Source organism: Gossypium arboreum, chromosome 7, assembly GCF_025698485.1.
Source record: "Gossypium arboreum isolate Shixiya-1 chromosome 7, ASM2569848v2, whole genome shotgun sequence".
NCBI lineage: Eukaryota > Viridiplantae > Streptophyta > Magnoliopsida > Malvales > Malvaceae > Gossypium > Gossypium arboreum.
In genome coordinates, this window is record NC_069076.1 from 3,436,229 (window position 1) to 3,450,582 (window position 14,354).

General features: G+C 34.8%; 1 protein-coding gene and 1 pseudogene across 1 annotated transcript; one reads left to right on the forward strand and one right to left on the reverse strand.

Annotated features, from left to right (window-relative positions):
• Positions 1-3,946: 3,946 nt before the first annotated feature.
• Positions 3,947-5,137, reverse strand: LOC108476648 (protein DMR6-LIKE OXYGENASE 1-like; annotated as a pseudogene).
• Positions 5,138-9,036: 3,899 nt separating this feature from the next.
• LOC108464255 (CDT1-like protein a, chloroplastic) lies at positions 9,037-12,557 on the forward strand. Its single transcript, XM_017764482.2, has 7 exons — positions 9,037-9,564; positions 9,641-9,760; positions 9,843-10,077; positions 10,405-11,211; positions 11,596-11,797; positions 11,891-11,981; positions 12,220-12,557. Exons 1-7 carry the CDS (start codon positions 9,272-9,274, stop codon positions 12,275-12,277), a joined length of 1,806 nt encoding a protein of 601 aa, XP_017619971.1. The 5' UTR covers positions 9,037-9,271; the 3' UTR covers positions 12,278-12,557.
• The last annotated feature ends 1,797 nt before the right edge of the window (positions 12,558-14,354 follow it).

The following is a 14,354-nucleotide window of genomic DNA, read 5'->3' on the forward strand; positions in this document are numbered from 1 at the left end:
AATTTGAACAGGTATGTACTTAACCCTCGGGTTGAAAACTCGATATAACAACAATATGGTAAGATGATAAATGAAAAGGTGATATGAATGTCTTGGTGATGATTATGCAAATGATGTTTTATGTTTGCTTATATGGTTATGTTACTTGCTATTTGCATGTGAGCTTACTAAGCATTTATGCTTACTCCCTCCTTTTCATTCCTTGTAGTGTTGACAAGCCAGCTCGGAAATCGGAAACGGTCGGAGGCACGCTCACACTATCCGTATACCATCTTGGCATAATGGCTTGTATATTTTGAGTATGGCATGTATAGCATTATAATCATTTTGTATATATGGTCTTATGATATGGTTATTGAGTGGTATGGAAATAGAAATGCTTGGTAATGATTAGCCATTGGAATGGCTAATCATGATCATATTTGGTATTATGTATGTCAAATTGCTAGCTAATCCATGGAAACCATGAAATAGGTAAAATTTACCATAAAATAGATTCAGACAGCAGCAGTGACGTGAGTTTGAAAAATCACTAAAAATAGTAGAAATGGAATTAAATAATGAATAAGTTATGGAATCGAAGCTTGATGAGTCTATTTTCATATGGAATAAGCGAAACAGGTATATGAGCTATATTTTATGAGATGTTTAAATTTTTGTGAAACAGGGCCAGAGCAATTTCTGGATCCCCTGTTATGACTTTGGAAATTCACCATAAATTTTACAAAGATAATTAGAAGTCACGCTTTATATGTACAGATTCCTTATTGAGTCTAGTTTTATTAGAGACAAACGGCATAGTCATTGAAGGTCTGTATAGGGAGATATCTGATTCGTAATACACAGAGGTCAGAGTAGTTGAACCCTGAAACAGGGAGACTTTAACTAATAAACTGTACTAATTGGCCTAACCAAAATTCTAGAAAAAATTAGTAGATATATATATGAGTCTAGTTTCAGGAAAAATTTACGGAATTGGATTTCGAGTTTCGTAACTCGAGATATGATTTTTAAAGCGACTGTGATGCAGTTAGCCAGCTTGTCTGGAAATTTTAAAATGAATTGTATGAGCTGTTTAATTAATGAATTAAGTCCGTTAACACCTCGTGTTCAACTCCGGAAACGGTATCGGGTATGGGGTGTTACAAATTCGAATAATAAATTAGTGTAAATACCCGTTTAGTCCCTATCAACTTTGGAAATAAACAAATTGGTCTCCCTCATAACAAAAATTACAAACAAAAATAAAATAATTTTAAAAATTTATAATTTATAATTTATAAAAATTATAAAATTTAAAAAATCTAAAATATATAAAAAGTTAAAATTTTAAAAATTTTTCTAAAATAATAATTTTGGGACCTAATTAATGATTCAAATTTATCATACTCAAGTATCTTATTATTTTATTGTTTTGCTTTGGAATTTGAAAGATTTTTCAAATATATATGATTTCAGATTTACGTACTCTAACATGGAATTAGTTATAATATAACAATATTTTTATTTGATATGTTTACTTTTTTTAATTTAACTCGAATAATTTCACTCGACTTGATTCGAAAAAAATTTAAATTGAATTAGAATGATAAAATAGGAGTCGTGAACTCAACAACTCAAAAAAAAATTACTCGATTAGTTTACCCTAAATGAGATGAATGTGCTTTAAAACTTACAATGAAAACTAAAGTCGCACCACCATAACATCCAAAGAACACAAAACGTACAGTCAACCATACAAGTAATCTATTTCTGTTCCATCTATATGTGCTTTTCACCTAGTTTATTTGCTCTTAATATGGCGTTCAAAATAGCCAAGAAAGCAAGCAAAATTGTGATATCCTTTTACTTAGACCACCAATGGAGGAAGTTGTTGCGCCTTTTGATCTTTTTTTTTTTGCAATTGGCCATGGGTGGACAACCAGGAGCATAGATGTCAACAAGGGCTATTCTACCACAACCTCTAACAACACAGCTCGAGTAGCGGTTGTTTCCACCACCATTCGCACAATTCCCCATAGAAATCACCCGCTTAGGTTTCGGTATTTGGTTGTAAACCCAGCAATAAATCGGAATCAAGTTGAATATTTATAGTGTTTTAATAACTATAAATAAAATTGTATAATTAATTAAAAGTTAAAATTTTTATTATCAGTCAAGAATTATATTATTCAAATAATATTACTTGAATATCTGTTATATTAAATGAATAATTATGTGTCCTTTTAAAATATTATTATTCGAAAAGACACCTATTGAAATATGTTTATATGAAAGAGATATAAAATTCGATAAATAGGAATGAAATTTCATTTGAAAATCACACTAACAAATTCTAATATTCTTTCTGTCCTTCCTTCATTCTTTTAATATTATTAGATTATTTTATAAAGAATTTCTTTCTGTAGAAATTATTTGTAAAAATTGAGTTTCTTGTTATACATTACTCAATGCTTAGTGGACTATTCTCGTCAGTGTAAAATGCAAATAGATATCGGCTTTATTGTATCATCGAGGTTAATTTACTTGAAACTCATTTGCACACCGAATATAGGTGGGGCGGATATAACCTTAAAGATAGTAGCTTGATACACGCTTTGGAACATTGTCCTATTTCTTTATTTTTTGTTCGAGTCTCATTCGTGTATTCGAAATTTTCCTCACCAAAAATTTGCACTGACAATAATAACTCTGAGCAAACGTGTATGAGTTACCGGCAAGGGTAAGATATTTATTTTGTACTAACTCAAAACAAAATGCAAATCTAAATTCATGCAAATAATTAATAAACTCGATCACAAGCAAGGTGAACTTAGGTTTGAGTAGTTTTCTACATGTTTAGACAAACCACTAACAAAGGTTTGAATAGAATAAACATCAATGTTGATACTATATATTGATTATTATCAACCTAATTACTAACACATCAAGCTTATTAGATAATATTAGACTTTATCATGGGTCGAATAGATGCAAAATTTTAGATCCGTTTTCTAGATCTGAGCTCAACCTAAAAATAGGCCTAAAATTCTGTCCAAGCTCTGTCCAGATTATAGATGCTACATTCAAGCCTAACCCGGTTCGCCCGTATTTATTTTTTTAGATTTTTTTTATATAATAACAAACTTAAAAAGTATAATACATCATATACACTAAAAAATATTAAAATAATCTTTTTTCTCAACAAATTGAAAATATATTAAAAAATTCTTTATACTTAAATAACACTAAAATAGTTACAACTCAGCAAGCAAATGCCTTTAAAATAAAAACAAAATTAATAATAAAACAAAAATTGTATAATATCCAAACAATAACAACAAATTAACAAAAAAAAAACAGTAGTGAAACAACAAAATAGTAAGAAAACAACTTATTTGGGTCGAATTGGGCTCGACCTAGACAAAAAATTCTACTCAAGGCTCGGTCCATTTAGAAAACGAGCTTATTTTTTGTTCAAACCTATTTTTCAAGCCTATATTTTTACCCAAACCCTCTTACTTTTCGAGCGTGCCTTTGGGTCTGGACGAGTAGTCCAGCGCATGAAAAAGTCTAGATAGCTCAAACTTAGGGCCCTTTTGGATGGACAGTGCGATTACCTGGTACTAGTGTAAAAATAGTGGTGGCGGTGAGAGTAAATATTGTAACGATAATGCAGCATGAGATAAAAAAAAAAACACTACGCATCGCACCTCACCGGAGGTAAACACTCGGTGCCTTATTCAATGACATGACAAATTTGATATTTGCTAACAAATTTGAGCATGAATAAAGCAGGAAAAATAAAAGCAGTACAATAAATAATGTAAAACAAAGAACGAAATTAAGGAAATGGACTTATTGTTAAAGTCAACAGGAGTACCGTTAGTTAAGCTTTGGGATTCAAAACGCCCCAGTAGACTTCATTGTTGCCCATGTGGCAGAGGTAATAAAGTAGGAAGTCTTTCTATTCAAATGCTCTATAAACTGAAGCTTCGCCAACAAGAGATATCGCTGACTCTATAATGCTATCCTCAGAAGGGGCAATGAAGAAGGCAACTGTTGTTCGAGCGGCCCTTGAGTTTGTTACCACCCGATGTTCACCACTCTTCAGCTTATCGTTACTTATAATCTATATATAAGCAAAAGCAACCAATATATTTTAATCAATGAGTAAACTAGGCTTTTTGGTGTGTTTGAAAATTTCGAATCACCACAGGGGAACTAGCAGTACCTGTAACTGGTTGCCGATGTTAACCACGAAAGCATTGTGCAGCGGTTCAACACCAATCCATTCCTCACTATTGAAGATTTGAAGGCCGTTTACATCTCCCTGGTGGAGAATGGTTAAGAGGATAGAGTCGCAATGTTTGGTTATTCCCAGGGTCAAACTCGGGTCAGGACAGGGTGGGTAATGGTTAACAAATAGGTGCAGAGATTCACTTAATTTATCCCCAAAGTATCCAGATTCTAGCCCCAACCCTTCAGAAAATAACTCCAGATCCTTAAACCCAATTTCTTTGCTTCAATCGAAAATGCAGCCACAACTTCCCTGCAAAGCTCTTGTACTGAGAAAATAAAACAAGGAAGAGGGGTATACCTTTTACCTGTATCGAATTGGCTTTTGAGGCCAATGTTTGATGCAATCTTGTAAAGGATGACAAGGGTGTCTTAGATTGTCACGCCATTGATGAACCTTTTCCCGATCATAGTTTAAGCTGCTTGTCAAAAGCCAGCAAATTTTTTGGGGTCCTCGGAATAGAGCATGACCTTGTCTTCGTCAGGCATTTCAAACAACTCCTTGAACACATCCATGCTTTCATTCATCAAATTTTCTGAAATTCCATGGTTAACAACCTGTTCACAAAGAACCTTTTATGAGGACGAAGCAAATTCAACACAGCAGTTGGTCATAGGAAATTGATAATAAATCTTTCATTTGTGTGTGTTTAACCTGGAAAAATCCATACTCTTGGCTGGGCTTCAAAATCTGCTGAACGATATCGGTTCGATTTCGACCCTCAGCGTTACGGAGATCGATGACTGGAATAGTTTTGCAAGTAGGAACAATAAGGTTGCCGGGTCTTGTTTCCGGTGGGAATTTATAAGATTCAGGCAAAGGTTTGTTTTTGGACCAGCTTGAAACAAGCTTCTACATCTCTTGAATGTGTGCTGCTTTTTCTTTTTCGTTTTTGAGAATTATAAGTCAATGCAACGAAATATTTTATATTTTAATCGCCCCTGCTATAAGATACAAGAAACATTCATGGCGGAAATTATAGATATAGTCGTTTTCAAATAACCTAAAAAATATGAAGAAATTGCATTCTGACTCTGCAAGGACAAGACCTTGATGGTTTTTTTTTTTTAATAAGAAGGATAAAATTAAGATAAGTGAAGTTGAGTTATTCCAGAATAATCATTATGTAGAGGACTTTATCCGAAGATTATATGTAGATATAGGTCTTTTTATCCAATTAACCCCTCAAAAAAATAAATATTTATAAGAACGAGTCAACTTAAAAAATAATGATGGGAATGACTTAAAATGAATAGTGTCAGGTAGTGCCAATAGATACCCAAATCAATCATCCCCCAATCATTAGTTGTTGGTTGTATGGGGGTTTAAAAAAATATTTTTTTTGGTGCTGACACTACAATGTTGGTATTGTGGTGGCTGACACCCATGGCAAGAAAAAAATTTTAGTGTCGGCCTTTCCTCCCCCAGCGTCGGTGTGATTTTTAAATTTTTTTATCAGTGCACTCTAGTTGTCAGGATTAGCCTGTTTGGTTCTTCTTCAAGCTTGGATAATGTGACTCTTAAGTCTTCAGTTGCATGAGAAGAGATTTAAAGAAAATATGCAATATCAGTAGAGAAGAAGCACTGAATATTTGATAAGAAAAAGAAAATGCTTTTGAGTTTAGTTTACTTATTATAACACTTAGTGGGCAAATAAAACAAAAGAAAAATATGGAGAAAAAAAATTCAACAGTCAAGGAAACAAGAGAAGAAAATGAAAGAAATGAAGAATTTGACATTTACGGTTTCATCAAAGAAAAAATAAAGTTGTATATGAAATTGCATTAATAAATTTAATTAGCGGTTTTTTATGGTTTCAGGGCAAGAAGAAATTTAATGTAATTTTATAGTTTCAATGAGAAATAAAGTTGTATATTGTTTAGAATATTTCAATAAAAAATTTGTAATACATTATTTAGAAAATTTCAAATCATACTATTTAAAAATAATAATGCAGTTATATTATATATGGTCCTGGCAATCAGAGCACACCAGGAAAAAAATTAAAAATCGTATCGGTGTTGGCAGAGAGAAGGCGTCAGCTAAAAAATATTATTTTTCCTGTCACAAGTGCTGGCACCAAAAAATTACCAAAAAAAATTAAAGAAAAATTTCTGACGTCGGCCACCTAGGCGGTAACACCTAAAAAAATATTTTTTTGAACTGAGAAATACCCATATTTTTCAAAAAAGTACATAAAAATATATACGAGTGTCGACCATTATAGTGCCAGCACATAAAAATACATGCGGGTGCCGACCATTGTAGTGCCAGCACCAAAAAATATATATTTTTTAAAACTACCCATGCAATGATTGGAGGATGATTGACTTGGGTGCTGGCACCACCCGACACTGTTCATTTTAAGTCATTCCAGTTGTTGTTTTTGAAGTTAGGTCATTCTTGTAAATATTTATTTTTTGGGGTTAGTTGAGTAAAAAAATAGTAGATATACCTACTTAGAGACCTTGAGGACACTATTGATGCCAAACCATCGGCTACATTGGATACCCTCTCTAAATACATGTGTAACCTGAACCATCCAAGAAAATTGGAATAGATTTTTAATAGCTTGTAAGATAGTTAAATGATGTTGTTTTGCTGAATTTGCTTGAATCAAATGAATAGTTGCTGTACTATGCATCTCAAGCACCACCCTTTAATTTTAACCTTAGATTTCAAGCTAGTTGTAGCTCCTCAAGAGCACCCCAAAGCTTAGCATTGAGTACAAAACAACGTCCCATATTTTTAGAAAAACCAACAATCCAATTGCCATGTTGGAAATGAATTAAACCACCAGTTGACACATTTCCAGACACATTGCTAACAACACCATCAATGTTTACATTATACCATCCATCATTAGGTGGAATCCACCTAGCTAATCTGCAAATTTTAGTTTGTTTATGGCTAAATATCTCATATTCATTAGCTCTTCTATAAGAAATTATCACATTCAAAAAAATTTGCATTAAAAACAAAATTGTTTCTTCTAATATAGAGATGCCAGCAAATGACACTAAAAAGGATCAGTCAAACATTAAGATTGTTAGCAAAATAATCGGAATCTAATAGGTTAATATCAAACCAATTCTCCAAGCTAATGTTAAAGAATTCCTGTATTTTATTTTGTTTGACCACCGCCACTCATGTCGCCACAATTGGGGAACAAAATCTCAGAACATGATTAATGGTTTTTGTTGAATTTCCACACACCTTATAGCTTGCATCGAATGTCAAGTGCCTTCTCGCTCACCATCATTAGTAAGGACCCTATTTAAATATGCAAGTCAAAAGAAGATTCGTACCTTTGAGATCCCGGTAAGTGCCAAATTTTATCACTATTGTCCCTCTCCATCTCACAAATAAACACATAAGTAGAACGAACCATAAATGTACACCCCTTATCATTACACTATCCAACAAAATCATCCACGTCATGAACGGAAGGAGACTTATAGGCTGAACTTCTCAAAACCATTGGAGGCGGCAAAAATATTTAATCACATTCCAATTTCAGTCCCCACTCGATGATACCATATCTATTATGAATATGTGGTGAATGCATATATAATCGGGTTAATGGATAAATGATAGATTTTGACAAATGAAAAAGAAATTTTGATTGTAAATTAGAGATAAAAATTTGATTTGATCCCTTTTGTAATATAGGTCTGATTTTAGTAAGGGCCAGTTTGGAAATATTTTTGAGAAGTGCTGTAGAAAAGTGCTTTTAAGAGTGCTTTTGAGAAATGCTTTTGAAAATGTTAAGTGTTTGGTATTCATCACAAAAGTCTTTTGAGAAGTAAAATGTCTATTTTAGACATGATATTATAAAGTAACAAATATGTATTTAAATAATATTCAAATTAGTTAATATTATGGTATTTTAGCAAAAATATAAAAATAATTTATTATAACTTATTGTTAATATTTTAATATATAATATTAATTTTAAATATTTCTAAGTAATTAATATTAATTATTTATTAAATTTAATTAGAATATATAAACAAAAATGGTTGATCACTCAGATATCTACCACACAAATACAAGCCAAGATTAGACCATCACAACTTATTTTATGAGCAAGAAAAACACATCTAGCTAATGGCAAGAGTTACACTGTGTATATTATTTTCACAAGAACAAATAAATTAAACTACAAAGACAAAGATAAATGTTTCTCTTTTAAGCATAATCCTTGCATAACAATGAAAACAAGGGTGAAAGTTCTGTCAAAGATGAAAAGGATAGAACCTCGAATATGAAGAAAAACAGCAGTTGCAGAATGTTGAGAAGATCGAATATGAAGAAAAACAGAATGCCGACGTTACCGGGCTGAAAAAAATGTGAAAAAATTAAACTATATTTCATAATTATTTCATAAAATCAAAGAGAAGAAGATGAGAAGGAAAAGATAAAACTCACTGGTGGTGGAGAAGAAGAACAAACCAGAGAAGAAAAGTAAAGTCCAGACAAGAAAAGGGAAAAAAAATCTTCTAAAGTCTAGAAAAAATAACAAGATTAAAATAATAAAATACCAGTCAAGAAGCACTTTTAGCTAAGAAAAACCAAAAATTTCTCATTTTTCATCTGTACAAAAGTGCTTAATTTAAGTTAAAAAATTCTAACACTTCTATTTGTTCTCTATTGCTTTTAAAGAAAAAAAACTTTTTTGAGTAAAAGCCTACCAGAAAAAGAATGAAGAACGGGGCCCAAGTGCATTTACATGAATCGAAACCTTTGTTAGAACGGGTTCCTCTTGCTCCAATTCCAAGACATACCTTAAAAGAGAACCCGCGGGACGTAACGGGCCAATTTGGCGGGAATACACGTGTCAAGTATAGATAGTAGTGCCAACTTAGATTTCCCGCCACATTATTGCCCTCTTATATTCTCCCACCCTTTCTCGTTCTCCGCCGTAAAGCCCCTCCTCTCTCCGCCGCTAACTCCCACCTCTCTTCGTTATCTTTTGTAATTTTTCCAGACATGAACTCATCAGATTCTCTTCAATCCACCTCTCTGAAATCCAAAAAGTCTCTCAATCTAACCTCCAACTCACCCGTTTCTAAAACCCCCGCCAAGCGCGCCTCTCAGCTTCCCAGTCGCGCTCGCGACCGTAACGCTGCTCTCTCCATCAAGGAGGTCGGGCAAGCTGCCCAGATCCAGCCCCAAACTCAGACCAACCAGATCAAATCGGCTCGAAAACAGATCTTATCATGGACAGCCGAATCTCCCCCTCCCAAAACCTCCAGTGACAGTTCCGATAAGCTCCCTGAAAAGTAAGTCTCACCTCTTCTGACCCAATTTTCCTTTTAAACAATGTATGTTTTTATTGATTGAATATTTGTGAAACAGGTACGAGATTTTGTGCGGGTTTTTCGATAGCTTGGATTCTGCAATCCGGCTGCTAAAACTTAAGGGTTCGATGCCAACTTTTACTAATATCTGCCCCAAAGTAGAGTGCTTAACCGACAGGTAACTCGATTTGGCTTTATCATTTTTATTCTGTGTAAACTGCGTTCTTTACTTATTCATCTTTTGGGGGGTTGATTTACAGGAGGTTTTCATATGGTCACTTGGCCCAATTGAAGCATATTCTACCGGAGGCGATTGAGATAAAGAGATTGCTGATATTTGATGAGAGAACTAGTTGTATGAAACCAGATCTCCACGTTAGCATCATTGCCAATGCGATTGACTGTGGGGATAACTCTAAGTCTGAGACTAAGAATCCGAACATGAGGAGGGTTTTTCGAGCTCGGCTTGCAGGCTATCTCGACGCTCATCCTGAGGTATTCTCTTCAGTTTAGTAATCTTTGTGTGGTTCTTGCTATCATATTTGGATTATTTGGCTTAGTTTTATAATATGAGTAACTCTTTCTAATTAAGCTGTAACTTTTAAGATTGAAGTTTGCTAGATGTAAAATTAAGTACTCAAACTTCATTGTAAAGTATGTGAATAGCTCCCATGGCTGGTATAAACTACCCTTGTTAGTAAGCTCACATTTTGAGGCCTACAAAACGTCTTTAGTGGTCTGGAAACTAAAACTTTACTAATGTTGTTCTAACCATTTTTTTCATGTATCATGTTGTGTTGACTTTAATTGTTGTGCTTTCAGGTTGATGAAATTCCGGAAGATGATCTCCCAGAGCCATTCAATCGTTCAAAGCAAAATTCGCAGTGGAGTTCATCAGCTGAGACAGTGACAGAGCAGCAATCCTTGACATTGCAAGGTGAAGTTCTTAAAGAGGAAGCTCAACCACAACCATCTAAACACACAAATTCCAACTCAAAACTGGATGTGGAGACATTACCTGATGCAGTTAATGACCAGCTACCTGTGGTAGCATCTCATGTATCGAGATCATTTCGAAAGCGCTTTTCCAGGAAAGCCACAAGCAAAGCGCAAGAGGTTGTCGAAAAATGTTCAAAGGTTTCTCTTCAGTCTTCACAAGTTGCAGAAAAATGTGCTCGCAAATCTGTCAACGGCATTGAAACTAACTCTGCTCCAATTCAGTCCCCAACTAAACTTTTATCTAAACCAACTATATGTGAGCCAAGTTCCAAACTTTGCCTCCCTGCAACTCCAGTCAAAGAGATAAATTCACTGGAAACTGAAGATAAGTCCCCTACAAAATCTGGCTGTCTTCAGTCCACACCTGCAAAACTAGCTTCAACTCCTGCTAGGCTGATGACTGCCACACCTACTCTGCAGCCGCAAAAGAGATGTTACATGAGCCCAGATGAGGTTTCTTCCAATCTATCAAGCAAGTTAGTCAGGCGGCCACCGCGCACCAGGTCCTTGAAATTTGACACTCCTGTTAAGGAAGAGAAAGTTGTTGATGAAGTGCGTAAGATTGAAAGCATTCCTGTTGATAATGATGACGACATTCTGTCTACCCTACCTGAGAGCCTTCTGCATTCAGTAAGCCCTCTCTGAATTCACTTTTCTATCATCATTCTAGAGCATGAATTACATCTGCATACATTACTAACTACTCCAAGTAATTGGTCACCTACTGTCTTTTCTTTTGCATTTCCTTTTAGATACAGAATTAGGGACAGTTAATCAATATATAAGATGAGACACCCACTATTCTTATCCTATCGTAACAAGAATGAAGGATCTTCGACAAATGCACTTCTGCATATTAGTTAATGAGCTTAGCAACTGATATATCCTGCAATCTTACTCTTTATTGGCATCATTTAGCATAGTATCTAGTTGGAAGTGAACATTGAATAGCATATGGAACCGTGTGAGTTAGGCTTTGGTATAATTTAAAGTAACCATTAATTATCTTTGCAGATAAGGGAGAAAGAGAGGAAAGCAATGGAGGAGCTAGATCCAGCAATCTCACAAGCAAAAAGACGACAACGGATGATTGCCTGCCTACCTAAGCTCTTCAACATGATTCACTATCTATTTCAGTCCTTAAATCGCTCTGTTATTACCAAAGAAGAGCTAACACACAAAATGATTGCTGGTCATTGCGATATTGCTGATAGAGGTAAGTTTTTATGCTAAACTGATAGCCCAGCTCGTGATATTTGTTTGGTTCATGAAAACATTAGTTGAACCATGTCTTGCCCTGCTTTCCCAGGAGAGGTTGAAGAGCAGCTAAACCTGTTGCTAGAACTAGTTCCTGAATGGATATCTGAAAAGACTGCCTCTGCTGGGGATTTACTTGTTTCGTGAGTATAATTAATTTGATAACTACTATTGCCACCTTTTCCCCTCATTTGGCATGGTGATAGTTGCTGGATTATTGTTCACATATTTACTTATAAAACACAAAAATATTTTCTAAGACATTTAGCACAAAATGTGCTTATTAGAACAAATCATATTCATCATAACATATGTTGGTGAGTTCTAAGAGAACTAACTAATTGACTTTCCATTGATTGGTTTTCCATTGATTGGTTTCAGCATCGATAAAATGTCAAGCCCTGAGTCAATACGAATGCGACTCCAAGAAGCAAAATGAGCTGGGAAATCAGTGCTTAGGTTCGTTAAATTATATAAGAAATCATGTCGTCAGCTGGAGTTCATCCATCATTCAGCTTTTGTGAAGTTTTTGTACAAAGTTTAATGTATGTAGGACCTTATTTAAGTAGAAGATTTATGAATGGTAAGATGAACCCTACTATTGAGTTTGATTAATCTTGTCAAAGCAAGTGCTTTACTTGACTAATATGTGACTTCATAATCTGCAAATTATTCTGAGATGATTTAATAATACTGAATGCAGTATTTCTGATTAACAATTCTCTTCTACTTTAAGAAAAATAGCAGCACTTAAATTTTCATCTTGTTGCTTTGTCTTTTCTTCCCATCCATCCATAACTTTGTTTCTTCAGATTGGTTGGCACCTGAATTTAAACATTATATTTATCTTCCCAAAATAAAAATGGATGTCTACATCATTGAGTTCTTGAAAGAATCGTCTTCCTTTGTCTCCTGTGAGACTAAAAGCCAATTCATATTTCATGTTTCCAAGTTTCCATTTCTACCAAAACACTGGAAAAAGGCCTTTGAATTTGGTTTTTTATCTTTGGTATATATTTCAAATTGGGAGAGGGGAATCACTGGGGTGCCAATAAGGTGTTTAATTAATCACTGCTAATTTATGTTGTTGGCGTTCTAATTTGTCAATTACTTGCAACACTGTAAGATGCTTAATTAATGCAATGATCAGTTTAAATAAAATTTTAGTCATTAAATGTTTAACTTACCAACACTGTTCATTCTATGTTTGCTAAAAGCTGCTGCTGCCAAATTTGGGTTTCCATCCAATATCACCAACCTATAATTCGTACATGGGACTTGCACATACACAAGTTTATCTACATTCGTTTTCGTAAAGCACTCGTATCCGACATTTGTATTCAACACATAGTTGATATGTGTAAGGTATAATCTTTTAAATATATTACAAGCTGTTAAATTGAGTGTACTGTTGTTGTGAACAAACTTAAATTGACACTAACCTCAGAATCTTGATAACATAGGGTTAACATAAGGGTAATAAAGTGAGTCTTGAGATCAAAAGTTAAATATTGGAGGTAAGTCCAATGCAGCCTTGAAATGTTCTCCCATAGAAGATACCAAAGATACTGGTACAAAAGGCCTGGAAGGTGGGCCTAAATTTAAGTACCAAAAAGCAGGAATGAGGCAAAGGGAACTTTTGGAGTTCAGAACTCCACAGCATCCTTCTTTGGGAACCAACAACTGGGGGGGTGCTTCTCCATTGTTAGCAAGAGACATACCAAAGGAATCACTTGAACAAAGGTATCTAAGGCTAAATTCTATTCGCAATCGAGACGAGATCTTTCCCGCCAATGCCGATCATTTCAACTGCAACACTCCAACTCAAGCAGCCAAACATGGACAAGCCCCCACACCAAGCCGTAGAGGCAGAGGCTTCCTATCCAAGCTTATGTTCCCACGGAAAGAGACTGCAACCTTGGGTGCAAATTCGAGTAGAAGGCGATGGTTTCCAAGATGGGATCCCAAAAATAGGTGGCCTCAAGGCTGGTGCTAGAACAGCACATGCATTCAAGTAGCTGCTAAGATCTGTTCTATTAGAGACGTTTTCATTAGCTTTAATTTCCTACTTCTATGTTCCCCCATGTTAAAGTATTACAACTAATGAATGGTGATTGAATCAAAAAAAAAAAGTTCATCATTTGACATATAGAAATTATGCAAATCCCAGGAGTAGACAGACACAATCCTGATTGTAAAAACCAATATATGTGACAGTGAACAATGCTGCTGAACATGTGTCAAATTCATAACCATACAACCATAGCCTGCCATGGGGGGTCCCAAATGCCCCAAAGTGCATTAGGACCTTAGAGCTACCCTACACATGTTTAAGCCTAACTCTTTTATGTTCCGTAGGGAGAAAACGTGGGGGTGGGGGCGGAAGTCAAAGAAGCAAATGATGTATAATCAAAGATGATCTAAAGGGGAATAAAATGGTGGACTTTTGCAGCATAAGGTGGCAAATGTGAAAACTGAAACCGGATTTAGGACAAACTACAAGTGCTTTTGATTGG